At 34.5% G+C, this 18,065-nt stretch overlaps 2 protein-coding genes across 4 annotated transcripts; both read left to right on the top strand.

Moving 5' to 3' along the window:
- Positions 1 to 9: 9 nt before the first annotated feature.
- Positions 10 to 3,197, top strand: LOC121255498 (COP9 signalosome complex subunit 8). The gene is made up of 5 exons (XM_041155858.1): positions 10 to 170; positions 263 to 342; positions 804 to 985; positions 1,688 to 1,795; positions 2,897 to 3,197. Exons 1-5 carry the CDS (start codon positions 87 to 89, stop codon positions 3,034 to 3,036), a joined length of 594 nt encoding a protein of 197 aa, XP_041011792.1. The 5' UTR covers positions 10 to 86; the 3' UTR covers positions 3,037 to 3,197.
- Positions 3,198 to 7,540: 4,343 nt separating this feature from the next.
- Positions 7,541 to 17,891, top strand: LOC121255358 (probable helicase MAGATAMA 3). Of its 3 annotated transcripts, none has more exons than XM_041155632.1 (20): positions 7,541 to 7,765; positions 7,856 to 8,009; positions 8,271 to 8,407; positions 9,155 to 9,364; positions 9,620 to 9,811; positions 10,047 to 10,082; positions 11,167 to 11,252; positions 11,437 to 11,487; positions 12,597 to 12,708; positions 12,782 to 12,887; positions 13,746 to 13,843; positions 14,196 to 14,327; positions 14,400 to 14,492; positions 15,649 to 15,702; positions 15,857 to 15,915; positions 16,007 to 16,091; positions 16,262 to 16,630; positions 16,937 to 17,059; positions 17,161 to 17,247; positions 17,458 to 17,891. In XM_041155632.1, exons 1-20 carry the CDS (start codon positions 7,664 to 7,666, stop codon positions 17,680 to 17,682), a joined length of 2,511 nt encoding a protein of 836 aa, XP_041011566.1. In that variant the 5' UTR covers positions 7,541 to 7,663; the 3' UTR covers positions 17,683 to 17,891. The 3 variants fall into 3 exon arrangements, with proteins under 3 accessions (XP_041011566.1, XP_041011567.1, XP_041011568.1); XM_041155633.1 differs by having other exon boundaries at positions 7,542 to 7,765; positions 14,196 to 14,300; XM_041155634.1 differs by lacking the exon at positions 7,541 to 7,765 and having other exon boundaries at positions 7,869 to 8,009; positions 8,242 to 8,407.
- The last annotated feature ends 174 nt before the right edge of the window (positions 17,892 to 18,065 follow it).

Genomic DNA, 18,065 nt, shown 5'->3' with positions numbered 1-18,065 from the left:
TAACCCATGTATATGACTCTCTGTATTTAGTTTATAAAGCTCGCTCCAATTGCGAAAATAGCAGAGGAGCAGAGCTGAGCTGAGCCATGGATTTTACTCCTCTAACTGAGGCCTTGGCGTCGAAATCCTACGAAAAGATCGCTGATATCTGCGACAACCTTTTGCTTCAGGTGATTCTTCTGCTTCTACTCGTTTTCTCTATAGAATTTGTTTTCTTAGATAATAATTACTGAAGCCCTACATCTTGTTGTAATCTGAGCAGGCTGCGGCAGAGGGTGCTGCTTATCAGGACCAATGGCCTTACGTCATTCATCTTCTGGGCCACTTTTACGTTGATGATATGTAAGTTCTTCTCTCTAGTGCTGCTGGATTTATATCTATGGAAAAAAAGATTGCTGAAATCGTGAACTCTAATGGACCAAAACCCTAACCCTTTGTTTGGGTGCTGATATCACAGAACAAAATACGATGATACTTTTATAGATACAGTGCGTGAAGCCTGTTAATTAATTTTTCTGTGTTATGATTTTCAGTTTTCTTGGTAACCAAACAGTGGCTTATATATTCGTTCTTGAGTGTTTCCCTTTTTATTTTTATTTTATTTTTTCCTGTTTTGGAACCAATCCCATTTTGCTATTCTGTGTTTCGGAATGAAATTTTATTTAGATTTTAGGTTTCTGGTATTTGTGCCGTTTTGCTTATTGAGGTTTTGGCGTAAATCCTGTTTTACAACAATGTATTATGATATTCGTGTCGTTTGTTAGCGGTATTCATGATTTCATCCTCGGAATGGTATATTGCAGAAATAGTGCACGGTTTCTATGGAAATCGATACCTTCTGAAATTAAGGAGAGCCAGCTGGAATTGGCTGCGGCTTGGAAAATTGGTCAGAAGCTATGGACACGGGACTATGGGGGTGTGCATGAGGCCATTCGTGGGTTTGATTGGAGTCAAGAAGTTCAAGTTCTTGTTGCTGCATTCTCAGGCAAGTGTTGTAAACAACCTGCCGTAAAAAAAGTATTGTTTGGCATATACCTTTTTTCTTTTTAGTTTTAGTTTTTCCCCCTTTTGGAATTTATTGCGATGGTAGACTTATGATCAAGCCCAATCAGCTAAGCCATCTAACGATGTTTTTATTTGGTGTGAATCAAACCGTATGACATCAATCTGTTTTCTCTTTTCAAAAGCATTGCCTAATGGTTTAGAATTACAAAATAAAACTTCTTTGTTGTCGACATGAAATCTTGAGATCCATACTTAATTATAATTGTTTACAGCGAAAGGGAAATCTGTAAAATATTTATGCAGTTCTTTGAAATAGAATTAGTGAGTTGATTTGTAGTTCTTCCCAATTTTTTCAAATGATGTTAACTTATGGTATAAAATTGGTTTGTCTTGAGAAATTTTTGGATTTTTCTGTACAGTTATTTTTTAATTGAATACCAGGTGGGTGCGAAGATGGGCATGGACTAAATAAGAGGCATTCATGTCAATTTCATCTCTCACTTCTCTTTTTTTTGTTTTTTTTTTTTTCATACAATTTCTTGATTGTACTCATGGTTTCTGATTGATATATGAAATAAAGCATCTTAATTGTGTCTTGTTACTTTTTCCCGTCAACATTGATTGGCATTATGACACTTCAGGTCACCAACTCAATAAGAATTTTCTTCTGAACCTTTTGCAGAGCTTTACACAAAGAGGATGTTTCAGCTGCTGCTCTCAGCTTATTCTACGATAAGCATCCAAGACGCTGCTCTCTTTCTGGGGATGAACGAGGATGATGCTACTAATTGTAAGTTTCTGATTTTCCTTTGTTTGAATCAAACGGATATAGCTGCCTTTTTAAATCATTGTAAAAATCCCACTACTTTCTGATTTAAGCATGCCAGTCTCCCAGACTGATCTTATTGTTTTGCTTCACGAGTTGGGAATGCAAAGATTAATAATTATGCTAAAGAAACTTAAAACAATCAGATCCCAATTCCAAATACATAGATGACTTTACACACTCGTGATGGATGGATCCTTCTGTTGCATTGTTGCTTCATATATGAAGTACACACGTGCAGACACGCATGCATAATATTTCTACTAGGCTTCATAGTATGGTGGCTGATGATGCATATGTTTTGTTGGCTATGATTTAGGCCTGCAATAAATTGCCGTATAATTTTGTGATATTTTGTGGATTATATGTGGTTGCACGTAGGAATCTAGATGCAATGCAATCATTCATGTAACACTCCAAGGGAGGCCCAAGTTACAGCTGGGCCTATATTCCAAAAAGACTAATCAACAATACAATTGAAGTCTTATTGGAATTATTATAAAGAGTAAAAACTTCTCATTCTCGAATAATATGTGATCCCTTACACCACTGACTCTTATCACTTAGTATGGGCTATCACAATTTAGTTGTTCCCCCACGTGCAAGTATTGCTACATTTTTCTTGGGTGCCTGGGATTGTTGATGGAGAGACACTTGGTTAGGTTTGGATGGTGAGTTGAGTTGAGATGAAAGTTGAAAGTTGAATTAAATATTATTAGAATATCATTTTTTAATATTATTATTGTTTTAAATTTTAAAAATATTGAATTGTTTATTATATTTTGTGTGAGAATTTATAAATTATAATGATGAGAGATGGATAAATTGAGAGTATCGCTCAATCCAAACCGAGCAGCCAAGTTATGGCTTTGCTGCAACCCTTGTATCTCTCACTCCCTTTAGCTTGTTGATGTCATAACTTGCAGCTGTGTTTTAGGAACAGTGCATTTAAGATATGAATAAATATATATAGAAGCTATTATTTGAAATATTTATTTTGCATATATGATGTGATATCATTTAGATATTTTAGTGCTAATTGGATTCTGGTTGTCATATGCACAGATGTCCTACAGAAAGGTTGGGATCTGGACCCTGCTTCTCGAATGCTTACAGTGAAGAAGCAGACAACTGTGACGCAGCAGAAACTAGATGCCAGTAAATTGCAGCGGTTGACAGAATATGTATTCCACCTTGAGCACTAATCAAGTTTTCCAGAATATCAGAGCAATAAATATAAATGTCTTTTGCTTCGGGGACTTGATTGCCTTTTTGGTTTACAGCATACCATCGCATACTTGAAGAACGTATGATTGTATTATGTACCTTAGCGATATATTGAAAGCGAGGGACATGTTTTATTGAATGTAGCTTTACTTTAAAAAAAAAAAAAATTGATGGATATTGCTAAAAATTTAAATTGTACTTTTTGGGTTCTGTGGCTAAATAAAAGATGTCTGATACTTGGTGTTGACAATTAAATTATTAGGGCTCGTTTGGGTTGAGAAATAATTTATCTCATCTCATTTTATTTTATTATTATAATTTTTTTAAATTTTTACATAAAATATAAAAAATAATTTAATTTTTTTAAATTTTAAAATAATAATAATATAAAAAATAATATTTTATTCAACTAATCTAAATCATTCTATCTCATCTCATTGTACAAAACAGCCCAAGTCTGAACCGAAACCTCCTGATCTGTCGTCGTGTGTTGGTTTTCCTTTGGAATCACGACCTTTTACCACAATGAAGCCAATACATAAATTAAATTATTTCGTGGAATAAATGCATGGTCAGGATTAATATCATTTGGAAATTACCTGTCTTCTAAGTTCTACGGCCTTGAAAATCTAACATTATTTGGAAGTGCAATCCCATTTCCTCGTAAGAGCCGCCGTTGCACTCATGAATAAGCTGTGCACGCATAGCTGCTTCTTCTTCTTCTTCTTCTTCTTCTTCGTTTCTTTTTTTTTTTTTTTTTTTTTTTTTTTTGGGATAGATTATACACTGCCACAATTTTAGACAATTTCGATACATGCCCGTAAACTAATATGACTATATATAAAATTCTATGTATTAATCACTATTTACTACTCCACGTTCTATTAAAAATATTTTTACTGAAAAATAACCATATATCCTATATAAAAAAACTGTAAGTATAAGGTATGAAAGTAAATAGTCGCTGATACATAAAATATATAAACCTCGTAGGCGAATCTTCATGATTAAGAAGATCACGAACAAGATTTATTCTTTTAGATTGATAACTCCTACTTATAGTATTACTTCATCTGGAAAATGTGCTTGTGCCGAGTAGAATTATTAGTTTGGGAAAAAAGAAGTGGAATTCACAACATAAATATATTTATATATATTTGGGAACGAGAATAATACATGAAACGGATAGATTTTCCTTCACTTTTCCTTGAGTTATCATGATCAGCAACCAAATGGAAAAAGAAGCATCCTAGTTAATTAGCCAGATCGAAAAACAATCTTAAAAAGCATATAAATATGTACGTTAATTATTACATTCATGCATAATATATATACATATATAGAAGAAGTTACAATTAAATTAACCTAGGTTAGTTAATTTACATAGATCAAAACTGGTCGCTCACTTTCTGATCTTCTTGGCTTTATCAACAGCAACGGGCTTGGTCGACCTGTACAAATGATCAACCGAGCGAAACCTCCTTTTCCTTGTGGAGAGAATCTCTTCTTCCTCTTCCTCTTCAAAGAATTCTCCGGTGGTATTGTTAGTGGAAGATACATCGGCTGCATGATCACCGCCTTTTCTTTGTTCCACGCTGATATTGATTGTGTCGTCGTCAGCGCCGGAGTCTCCGCTCAGTTGTATCAGCTGCTGAGCCACGTCCATCTCCGACTCTGAGAAATTATCCACGGGCTTCTTCTGGTTTCTTCTTCTTTTTGTGCTTTTTGACGCTGATTTTGCCATAACTTGTTCGTCGGGAAAGAGGCAAAGATGGGTAGAGAACCGATGCTTATATAGGAAAAAAATGGAAGAATAAGTCGGTTGCAACAGTTGCAGACAAAAGTTCTATATATATATATATATATATATATAATTGCCTGTGAATCTTTTATTTGCATATTTATTAAATGATATATATTTGACCAATAATAAATCTTTAATAATTGGAAATTACTAGGAACAAAAATCCAATTTTGCTTGTTCGGTAAGTTACCCAAAGCTCGGGATGGGATTCTTCATGATGATCATGTGGACTAATTAAGCCAAACTAAGAGCCAATCAATCCTACTCGCCTATTCCTCTACCTGTGTTCCGATGTTGAACAGCAATTTAGGTCAGTTTTTACGCTTTGGATCAATTTTTATCTTTTTCTTTTTAAAAAATTGATAGATAATATCACCGATGCAATGGAATAAAAATATTTGTGATAGAAATGTGGTACGTAGATTTAGGTCCTGTTTGAATGTATAGATTGTTTCATCTCATTTTATTTTATTATTATAATTTTTTTAAATTTTTATATAAAATATAATAAATAATTTAATTTTTTTAAATTTTAAAATAATAATAATATTAAAAAATAATATTCTAACAATATTTTGTTCAATTTAGTTAAAATCATCTCATCTCATTTCATATCATCTCATTATCTAAATAAGTCCTAATATTCTATATTTAAAAGTAAATAATATTTACAATTCTAAAATGTATAAGTCCGCACAATTTTTTTTTTTAAAAAATAAATATATAACTTACTTATTTTTTTAATGATAAATTCCATTTTAAAAATCCCACCTTAAAACGATATCTATCGACGCTTTTTAATTTAAGTTGCAACTCTGGTAGGATAAAGTATTTGCTATATATATTTCTTTAATAAGGCAAAGCCACATGCAGTTTTTTACTATTTTTCTCAAAAGATTGTCATTTCTAAAACTGATACGTGGGAAAGGTTGTCGACAACTCGATCGATTGTGCATATAAATATATATACTACAGGCGTTTATGCTCCTAATATTTCTTGTACTCTTTGTTTTCCTTCGATAAAATTTGCATAAATTCTCGAAGATTCCACCCTTTGGATTTGATGTGTTTATAATTAATAAGAACAAATAATATAGAATTAATTTTTTATATAACGGGTGGAGAATTTTGAATTCAGATTTTCTATTTAGAAAACCAGATCTATGCCATCAGTCATGAAGCTCTTGGCACTCTTAAAAATTTAGAGAGCATCTACTTTATTTGCATCTATAATCTCTTTCCCACTCTTTCAAATATGGGGTTCAGAATCCTATTTCTGCTAATCAAATATACTCAATATATAATAATCTTTTGAAGGCAAAATGTAAGAATAAACAAATGAACTTGTAACTTTTCATATAAAAACATCCTATTCTCTTTCCCGGCCCCTACTCTGGAGGCATTCACTAGCAATTTATCCTTAATGACAAAGCTACTAGAATTTATACAACTGAAACTTGTTGCTTAAGATTAAACGTGCCGATCATCTTATGATCATATGGAACTGATCAATTCCCCGATATAAATTTCTCCTAGTTAGGGACCTAGAAATTAAGAGAACTAGTACTGCTTAGATTGGCTCCTGAAGTTTTGAATCTTCGATCCAACTAAAAATCAAAACGCATCAGATAATGGATTCTACTTTTATCTTTCAACTTTTCCGAATCTTTCAACTTTCTCAGTAACGTAAAAGCGATGCCAACGAATGGAAATAGACAAGAAAATTGAACACCCCATACATTATATACAGTACTGATGCATGAGGTACCAATTCACCAGGTTGGCTTAAGAGAGTCAGATTATATCAATCAAACGGCACACTTTCTTCTGATCTTGGCATTAACAGCAGTAACAGGCTTGGTCTTGCTGTACAGATAATAAACCGATCGGAACCTCTGCTTCCTTCGCCAGAGAATACAATCAGCTTCTTCTTCTTGATCTTCTTCAAAGGTTTCTCCAACTTTATTATTGTTGGTAGAAGATACGTCGGCTGCATCACAACCTTTGTATTTTTCTACATTCCCTATCGCACAGCCGTCTTTGTTATCGTCGCCGTCGTCGTGGCGGTCATCGGACTCTCCGCTGAGTTGAATTAGCTGCTGAGCCACGTCCATCTCCGACTCTGAGAAACAAAACCAGTTTTCGAGGATTCTTCTATCTTTGCATTCTATCGTTGATTTTGTCATCATTTTCGCCGTTGCGATAGAGAGAGAATCAGAGACCGAGGCGGATAGATAATCAGTTGGACACGCAAAAATACTTCACGTATACGGTATATATAGAAGAAGATCATAGCGTCATAGGTCGGTCGCAATATATATATATATATATATATATTTCATTTTTCAGCCTTTATTTTTTTTATTTTTTAGCTTGGGCTTGTTTAATACGGTTGATTTCCTTTTATTGGGCTTCAGTCCTCCATTCTTGGGCTTTCGGGCTTTCTTTACAAAGCATTTAGGAAAAAGTTAGTCCTCCTACTGGACTCTTGTTGCGTTTTTTTTTAAAAAAGAAACGATTAAAGAAATATTTTTTAATAAAATTGTAATTTTTTTTAAATATTAAAAAATATCATATAAAAAAAAACATAAATAAAATGTAACAGCGGTAGGTCTCAGCTGTGGCCGGAGAGCCACCCAAGGATTTATAAGCGTAATGCCACAATCTCCACACAGAAAAATTAGAATAATGTTCAATCTATTTAGCACAATCACTAATTACGAGCATAAACACTAGCGTCTCTACGAACATAAACCCTTTCTTTGGCCGAAAAACCCCTCTCTCTCTCTCTCTCCGAAGCCATGGCCGTGGACAGAGACAAGATTCAAGAAGAATCTCCGATGCTCCGTTTCTACAGAATTGTTCTCGGTTGGGACTACTTCCGCCTCCTCAAGGAATCATACGTAAGATATTTCTCTCTCTCCGTGTGAGAATATGCGTGTGCATTTCTTCTGTGAAAATGCTTTGATTTCTCTGATAATATTCGAATGTAGAAACATAAAGGAAACGTAGGTGATGGATCTTCTTTGGGGCTGAGGAAGGTGAAGGATACTTACAAGGACGTTGATGATTATGTCTCAACTTTTGAGCCACTCCTGTTCGAGGAAGTTAAAGCTCAGATTACTCAGAAGAGAGATGAAGAAGAGGGTATTTTTCTGTACTACTTCCGAGCAAATTTGTGAGAAGCATTATAACTTAGAATCTTTGTTTATTACGATAACATTGAGTATTAATTGCATCTTTCTGTTTTGATATTGTTTTTTTTAAGTTCCTTCATTTCTCTCTTACAAAATGCTCAATGAAATTTAGTTGCTTTTACTTTTGAATTTTTGTTTTTAATGTATGGAGACACACAAAATATACACTCTCTATCTTTCAGTTCTGAAGTAGTTGTATTGGACATCACAGTGGCAGAATGGCAGCGCAGGCTGGTAGTGGAATGCAATGAGATTGATGGATTTCACTTGCCTGCGGTCACTTATGCGGCTGAGGAAGTAGATGAGTCAATATCACAGAATGATCTTTTGCTTCTTTCAAAAGAAAATGTAATTGAAACCTGATTTTTTGTTCAGCTTCTCTCTCTCCGTTTATTTAAAACATGCAGAATTTCTTTCTCTCTGGTGTTTTGTTCTGCATTTCTCGCATTGTAGCAGTGGTTCTTTCTTACACATTCTAATTATTAGTTTTTTTATATAAGTAATAGTAAAACCTTATTGATAGTAAAAGCCATAGCCCAAGTACACAGGAAGTATACATAGAATACACCTAACAACCACTAAGCATTAGTGATGGATACAAGCAAATTACTGAAGCTATCCTCATTACAAACAATGACCAAAGCCCGGGGAAATAATGTGTCAAAAAAGAATCTCTTCAGCTCATCATAATTACTAGTTTTTTTAAGCGATGCAATGCAATGCTTTCTTCGATTTTTTTCTTGTTAGGTCTCTGTTTTCTTTATCCTCTCTTGTAATTGTTTCTCTTTTATATTTTGGTAGAATACATTTGGAAAAGAGTTTCTTTTGGGTCTATGTTATGCCTTGTTTTTTTTCTTAGTAAATGTTGGAAAAAGGAATACTGAAAGTTCTGTTTTCTGCAAATGGGTCAACTAGTTGTCCCTGCTAAGACTACAATACATAATTTAAATTAACTAGATCAATTGAAATAATTGGCTTTGTTTCCCCTCCTTTTCCTGTAGGTCCCTGGTAAACAAAAGGAAGACTTGCATGTGTAAATGAAATTGGTTTTTGTTTTTGAGTGTCTAATTGCCTGGAGTGTGTTGTTTTTTTCAGTTCCAAGATGGTACAAGATTTCCAACGACATATGCATTTGCATCGGTGGAGAATTGCCAAAATGATCGTTTTAGACTTAGAATGTATTTAGGTGGAGAAGTTGAGCATACCACTCCAGATGTAGTTAAATATTCTCAGGGACTGTTAAGGATGCGGGCTCTTATTACTTCTCCGACTAGTGAAGTGGATAAACTATTTTACAGTCTAAAGGTAACATTTAATCCATGAGATTATAGATCCTTTCAAGATTAGCCATTTGTATGCAGTCCTTATTTCAGAGTATGTTTTCCTTTATAAATTTTATCATGCATAAATTTTATTATGGATCATAATGCTCTTATCTGCAAGGCAATCAAAATATCTATTGAGCCATACTTTATCCAATATGAAGACAATATGTTGTAGTTTTCATCATGGCTTGTGAACCTGTAGTATCTCAACTAATGTATGCAGTACATCTTGCAGATATGCAGTTTATCAACTATTGCTCGTGAATATGCAGCTCTATGGTCGATCCGAAATCTCCCTTTTAAGGATTTAATATTATCAGCTGCTGAAAAAAATCTAGGTTCTGAAAACCAGGCCTGGAAAATTTCTAAATCTCTGGAGGAATATATAAGATACAGTCATAATGAAACCCAACAAGAGGCCATACAGGTGATTCACTATTTATATCATTGAATATGATTATCGTTTGCTTTCTTTTTCCAGATTAGATTGCATCTGATTGCTACTACCCTTATATGTTGCAACAACCCATAACCAATGCATCGCAGCCGTCTCTTTCTTTCTCTCTCCCTCTTTATATGCTGTTATCACTGTTTGTTTTTTGTTTAATACTTTAAGATTCCGCTTGTTATATTACTTTAAGGAATGTCATTGCCTGTTGCAGGCTGGTCTAGCACGTAAAGCTTTTGTTTTGATACAGGTTCGTATTATGTCATCCTGAATTTGTTGTAAATTTATTTATGCTATGTTTTTCCTTTGCTTGCATCTCCTATAATTGAAACAATATCTTAATCAGTCTGATTCCTAGTTCATGTTAGACTTTGTTAAGTATGTGAAGCAGAATGGGACAGATCCCTTTAACTTTGAGCAAGTGGTTATATTTTCATGGTAGATTAATAAAGAGCGATTAGGGTTTAATATTAAAGAGTCCTGGTGATAATTTACCTTTGTTTACAAGTTTCGATTGACAATTTAATTTCTAATAGAAGATATGCATCGGGATATTTTAGCATCAAACATATAACCTTCATCAAATATGTGATTACATCGTATCCATAATTTTTTTAATGATAAGTAAGATGATTCTGTTAATGAGGCATAACGAAGTACACAGGGGATATTACAACAAATACACGTGTTGAGACGATTACAACCTATTCGCAGTTATGAGCCCTCATATGGTTAATCCTAGCCTTTGAAATGATTCGAGTCCTACCTATCTATAAAACCTTAATTAAGGAACTAAAGATGACTATCAGGAAACTCACAAAAGGTCCAGTAACTATCATGGAAGTTTATTCTTGGTCCAAAATGGTCTTTACAAAGTGGCTGGGAAAATTTCAATATTTCTTCATTATTTTTCTGAACTTTTAAGTGTAGGATTTAATCCTCTAGAGTTGGGCATTTTTAATGTTTTCTTAGTTAAATTAAATTCCTTTTATATAGGGTATTAAGGAGGGTTAGTTTTAATTTTTTACCTTGCAGAGTAAGTTTATAAAGCCTATAAAATTTCCCCGAAGTTGTAAAACAGAAATTAGACTTCATATAAAAAGGCTGACACTAACTCTTGTATACCTTCCCAGTGAATTGCTTTTCTGTAGTATTTTCTCTATATTTTCATATCATATCACTAAGATTGTTATAGCTACCATGAGCGTTTTAGAATAAAAATTATTTTGAGAGAGCATCCTCTCATTCTATAACTGATTGACTCAGAAAGAGTGTTTCTTTCTTCGATGCCTAGACATATAGAATGTGGATACTGACAGCATGCTTCCTTTTAGGGCCCCCCAGGAACAGGAAAAACAAAGACTATTCTTGGGCTTCTAAGTGCCATTTTGCATGCATCTCCTGCAAGGGTGCTCGCCAAGTAAAAATATGCCCCACCTTTCTTTGTGTTTTGGCATAAGTACTATAACATATATAGGTTATAGCAGTCATTGTTTTCATAAAAAAAAAGGTTATAGTAGTCATTGTGATTATGGAAAGTTCAGAATCATTCCTCTATATTTCATTCCAAGTTACATGTATGCTTCTGTTTCTTTTCCATGTAGGGGTGAATTGCGTGAAATAAAGCGTGGGCCAGAATTACCTCTTCAAGAAAAGTTTGTGTTTTTGCTATAACCTGATTCTTCTTTTTGGTGATTATTTTGATAGGTAGTTTTGTTTTTGTTTTTTTTTTGGGTACTTGACCGTTAATATTTTGAATGACTTTATTTAAGAATATTTCTTTGTGTTGATTATTTCAATCTATGATTCCGACTCTCATTTTATTTGATACAAACGCTATGTGACTTGGAGAATTGTATTTTTTATAAAAGCTGCTTCTGTTTCTACTACTACTAAGGGCCTGTTTGGGGTTGCGGTAGGATTCTTAAAAAGTACTTAAATAGTCTTAAAAGCTCTTTAATGGAAAAATTAGGTTGTTTGGGTGTTATATATTAAAACACTTTTAATCTCAAATAAGCTAAAAGGTACATTTGAGGAAAAACATCATTTTGATGTTTTTTTCTTAAACATGCTTTTCTGGATAAATTGGAATGTAATTCGAATTTTAAAAAGACTGTCAATAGACGAAAATACCCATACAACTTTCAAATAATTACAACTTTCAAGGATATGGTCATAATATTTAAAAATTTAAATAATCGTAATTTCTACATCAGAAAGCACTTTTTAATTTGTTTCCAAATAAACGTAAAATGTTTGAAAGTGCTTTAAACATATAGTTACCAAACAGTAAATAACTTTTTAATAGTAGAACTTATTACTTTAGTTATAAGCTATAAGTCCTAAATCTATAAGCTATATTTCTCACCGCAATCCCAAACATGCACTAAAATTTTTTAAGCACAAAAGTGTTTATAACGCTATTGACTAATTCTCTTTTAAGTGAAAAATGTTCTATTTTAAGTAAGGAAAGTTCTTCCGATGTACCTGGGCTATGCCTATCTTTATATCAATGAAATTTCTTCTTACTTGTCAAAAAAAAAAAAAAAAAAAGTAAGGAAAGTTGAATCTATATGCTCAAAACAGTTTCCTGAAAAAATGGTGATCTTGGAACTTAAACCCTGAACATCACACCTGGAATTTGGTCTCTGGTGTGTGTATGTGTAAATTACTAAATTTGGCTTGTGTAACTCTCTAAATTGTGTTATTGGGGGTTACTTATCAAAAAAAGAAAAAATTGTGTTATTGGGGGTAATATATGCAGGTACAATCACTGGGCGCGAGCTTCTCCTTGGTTAACTGGTAATAATCCTAGGGATAACATAATGCCCATTGATGGTGATGATGGTTTTTTTCCTACCACCGGAAATGAGTTGGTAAGTTTTAGTGTGTAACTTGTACCATTGAGACCTTGAAGATCATTTCTTCTAACTTCAATGTGCTATGCAGAAGCCAGAAGTAGTCAATTCCAGTCGTAAATATCGAGTGCGTGTGCTGGTATGCGCTCCATCAAACTCTGCACTTGATGAGATTGTCTTGCGTGTTTTAAATACTGGTACAGCGACTTTTTCTTCTTTCTTTTCACATTTGCATGAATTATTATCTTCTCATAATTTAGCTGTCTTTGTTGTGATATATGATGGATGTGGCTTTTATATTAGTTGCACAACTCTGTGATTAGCTTCACCATTCTCCGGAAAAAAAAAAAAGAAGTATAAAGAAAAGGAATGCTAGATGCTGGTGTGGAGATGTGGATAAGTGTTGAATCCTGAAAGTTGTCTTGTGCCGGTTGGATTTCAGTTGCAAGTTGGAAGCCAATTGACACAAGAAACGCACTACTTTTGCATTACAGACAGTTTTCTTGTGGAAATCAAATTTAATTCAAGTCACAATATATGGTGTGAATTGTATTGTCCATTCCTGAAGAATAAAGGGTTTCTGGCTATTATGTTATCCACTGACTAATCTATCAAGTTATAGGCAAAGAGGATAATCTATTGCAAATCACATTTTTTTTGTTAATTATGTTGCAAATATTTAATGAACTTGAATAAGTGCTTTGAGGTAGATAACAACGATGATATTTTCTGTAGATACTCTTCTCATTTTCGTGTCAGTATTTTTTAGTGAACATTTAGGCCCCCTTTGGATACAGAAACGGTATGGTATCATCTCATCTCATCATTACAATTTTCTCAAATTCTCACACAAAATATACTAAATAATTCAACTTTTTCAAATCCCAAAACAATAATAATTTTAAAAAATAATATTCTAACAATATTTTATTCAACGTTCAACTTTCATCTAAAACTATCTTATCTCATCTCATTATCCAAACGGGGCCTTAGTGTCACTCGACTGCCATTCCCGCATATTATATCTCCTTCAAATGTATTCTGGTTATTGTCAGGTATTCGTGATGAAAATGACCGTGCATATAATCCTAAAATTGTGCGGATCGGTCTTAAGGAGCATCACTCTGTTCGGGCAGTCTCCATGGATTACCTTGTATGTGTTTGGCAATAGCATAACACGATTGTACTTCACTTTATTAATATCATCTTTCATTTTCTTTTTACTGTTTTTCCCCCAAACTGGAGATTCTTCTTTGTTTTATGTTTTGGATAAATAGAGATGCCAAGATTTTATTAAAAAAAGCACTAAGGGTTCAAAGTGCATAGGAGGTATACAAAGCTGCAGATGTTAGCCATAACATCAACAGTCCAGAATGCAAAATTCCACCAACAAACTATAATGGTTGCTGATTTGGATTCGATGGATCTCAGACTGTTCTGGGCACACTTTTTTTATGATACATGGATGTGAGTCCAAATTTGACAGTGACTGATTCCCTTTGCAGGTGAAACAAAAGCAGGAAAGCATGAATGCTGATAAAGAGAAACATGGAGTTCCAGGGAGAGATAAAGACAGGATCCGTGCTGCAATCTTGGATGAGGCCGTGATCGTATGTAATTCTTGCCTTGTGTTAAAAGTGAGAGGTTAAATAGTTTCCTTTCTAACCTATAAAAAAAAGTTTCCTTGCTAATCTCTCTATGATTGGCAGGTCTTCTCCACCCTTAGCTTCAGTGGTTCAACACTTTTCAGTAAATGGAATCGTGGTTTTGATGTTGTTATAATAGATGAAGCAGCACAAGCTGTAAGTTTCAATAATTGTGTTTATTGTTGAACTGCTCTAGCCCTTTTGCGCTCAACTATAAGTTTGAGCAGATATAAGCCCGTCTTAGTGTCTGTTAGAGTCTTAGAAAGTTCTTTTAACAGCCTAAAAGCTCTTTAAAGAAAAAAATGGTATGTTTAGTAAATCTATAAAAAGTGCTTTAAAAGCCCTAAAAAATCTAAAAGTCCTACTTTTTAAAAAGCACCTAATTGAAGCATCTGTTTAAAAGTTCCTGCACATAAACGCTAAAAGTGCTTTAAGTGCATGTTTACCAAATAGTGAACAACTTTTTAGTAGTAAATCCTTTAGTAAAACTCTACAATTAAAAGCTCTACTACAAAAAGCTCTGTTTCCTACCGCAATCCCAAACAGGCACTTAGTTATAGATAAACAACTGATCCATATTCCCTTTTTCTTTATTTTCACTTTTTGTTATTGCGGTCAGAATCAGCTAGACAAGTGGATTATTCCTTTCCGCCAAAACCATATACTCCCTTTATCCTGATGAACTAAAGGTTATGCCCAACACTACCCAATCTCTGAGGTGGGTTCTTTCGATATAGGTTTCGAACAATAAGATAAACTCGGTGGTAAATGGATGCAGCTCAAGAGGGAAATCTCTGACTAAAACAATGTAATGGTGATGAAACATCTATCAACAGCCTAAGCATGCTGATGATGGAACCAAAGAGATGCTCCATGCTAGAATTTCTAATAAAGAAGTAACTAAAGAGATGCTCCTCATCTGACTAGATACATGTTGGACGTGCAATTTTATGGAAATATTATATAATTCGTACTCTTTTTATTCACAGGGCACTCAAATCTGAGGGACTAAGGACTAACGGTATAAATTTGTTAAGAGAGAGTGGATGAAAATACTTGTGAGCCTTATGAGCTGCCTTTTATGTGACAAGTGCCAATGTGCCATAGAGCCACCCTCTTGCATGTTTTCCCCTTCTTCTCTCTCTCTCTCTCTCTCTCTCTCTCTCTCTCCTTGGATTGCTAAAGCTGACTATTTTAGGTTAATTTACAAAACTATACATGGTGTATTGTTGGGTATCAAAAAGGTTGCTGGTCGTCATGAGTCATATATATTATAAATATTGCCTTTTCATGTGGTATATGTTCTATGCAGGTGGAACCAGCAACTCTTATTCCTTTGGCCAATGGATGCAAACAAGTTTTTCTGGTATATCTCAGGCACCTTTCTTGTTATTGTAGGAGTTCCAAGTCAAATGTTCATATTATATTACCTCTTACTTTATACATCTCTCATCATCTTTGTAAGGTTTCATCTAATGTTTATATTATGCTTTAGCTGATAAATAGTTCTGTTTGTTTAGGTTGGCGATCCAGTTCAACTGCCAGCAACTGTGATTTCTCCCATTGCCGAGAAATTTGGGTATATCACTTTCAATTATGAACATTGTATTTTAATTTTTACTCTAAAACGTCTGATGCGTTGAATTTTCCTCTTGTTTTCAAAACTGAAGATATGGGACGAGTTTGTTCAAGCGATTTCAGAGGGCTGGTTATCCTGTGACGATGCTGAAGACGCAGTACCGAATGCATCCAGAGGTTAGATCAGATTTATCCTTGCAGAAGTTTTTAGAATATAGATGGTTAAGTTAATGGTGCTTAGGAGCACATTACGGTATAAATATGCCAGCTCAGTGAATAGTAATATAATAATTTATGGTATGTTTAACTGTACTTTTCTGAGTTTCAAAACCATGCCTTTCGAGCAGATTAGAAGCTTTCCCTCAAGGGAGTTTTATGCTGAGTCATTAGAGGATGGGCCTAATATCGAAGTGCTTACAAGTCGGGCCTGGCATGAATACCACTGCTTTGGTCCATTTTGCTTCTTTGATTTACATGAAGGGAAAGAATCCAAACTCTCAGGAAGTGAGTCTTGGGTAAATGTTGATGAGGCTGAATTTGTTCTGCTCATGTATCATAAGTTGGTGAGTATGTATCCCGAACTGAAATCGAGTTCTCAGTTCGCAATCATATCCCCCTATAGCCAACAAGTAAAGCTCCTCAAGGACCGCTTTAAGACTACTTTTGGAGTCGATTCAAATAAAGTAGTTGATATTACTACCGTCGATGGCTGCCAGGTAAAGTGGAACTATCTTCCTGCTTATAGTATGATATAATCCCATATACTTGGGCTCTTCTCTATTCTTATGATCAATATAATCTTGTTTACCGATAAAAAAAATATATAGCTTGCATTTAATTTAGAGTTAAAAGGTTCAGTTAACCCCATACCAATTCCAGATATCTTAAATAACTAAGATTGTTGCTTAACAAAGTTAACTGAGATTATTGAGTTCAATGTGGGCCCAATTTTTCTTTATCTGTTTGGTTCGAGGTATGGCAAATGAGATGTTGAAGGAACAGACAATGTTTCTTCGTTTCAGGGACGTGAAAAGGATGTTGCAATATTTTCATGTGTTAGGGCGAGCCAAGATAAAAGCATTGGGTTTCTGGCTGATTTTCGGCGAATGAATGTTGGGATCACCAGAGCAAAGTCTTCTGTCCTGGTATGGCATTATTCTAGGTTTGGGTATGGTCCAGCAGGTGTTTTTGACTCTTGGACTTCACCTCACTCCATACGTGCTAAGCTTTTAAACTGTTTGTTTAGGTGGTAGGGTCTTCATCAACATTGGGAAGGGATAAGCACTGGAATAACCTAGTGGAAAGTGCAGAGAAGAGAGATTGTTGTATTAAGGTGAACTTGGTGTTTTGAGTTCTTTTTCGACCCCAACTTGAATCATTTGGTTTTACGCATGCTTGTTTTCCAACATTTTTTCTCAGCACAACATATTCCTGTTTTATTATATATATATATATATATATATATATATATATATATTTTAATCTGAAATTCCAAACATTCCTGGGGCCTTTTAACATCGAAACTGAGAATTTCTTCCTGCAGGTTTCTAAGCCCTATACCTCATTTTTCACTGATGAAAACTTGGATTCTATGAGAGCCAAGAACGCTGAACCCTCGTATGGAGAGACGGGACAGCAGGATGAGGTGGATAATAATGCACCCCTTCCTGACAATCACGGTGATGCTGACCACGGCCAGGCGGATGACCCTGACTTCGGAGATGGGGACATGGACATGGATGATGGAGGAGGATTCGAGGAGGAGTAAAGTTCAAACATAGTACCAGGAAGATCTGTTGGCTGGGCGCGCAAACAACAATGTTCATTCGGAAATCACTTAAAATTCGCAAATTTCAGCCCAGCTACAAATTTTGGTGTATTTTTATCAAATGTCTATTCAATTGAATTTTCATGTGTAATTTTGCATGAAAATGCCATACCAAAAGTTACGAAGATTCGTAACATGCACAAGTCAAATCAGTTCTCCCAAACAATTGCGGAAGCAAAAAATCCTAGGCAGTTGAATCACCCAAAAACAAAAAAGTGAAATTGATTTTGTTTTTTTACCGCGGTGTCCAACGAGGCCTCAACGGCATGCGGATGAACATCCCCGGACATTGAATTGGTCCGATGCTAAACCACTATCTGTTA

Source organism: Juglans microcarpa x Juglans regia, chromosome 3D, assembly GCF_004785595.1.
Source record: "Juglans microcarpa x Juglans regia isolate MS1-56 chromosome 3D, Jm3101_v1.0, whole genome shotgun sequence".
Lineage (NCBI taxonomy): Eukaryota > Viridiplantae > Streptophyta > Magnoliopsida > Fagales > Juglandaceae > Juglans > Juglans microcarpa x Juglans regia.
This window is presented reverse-complemented; position numbering and strand designations above follow the sequence as displayed.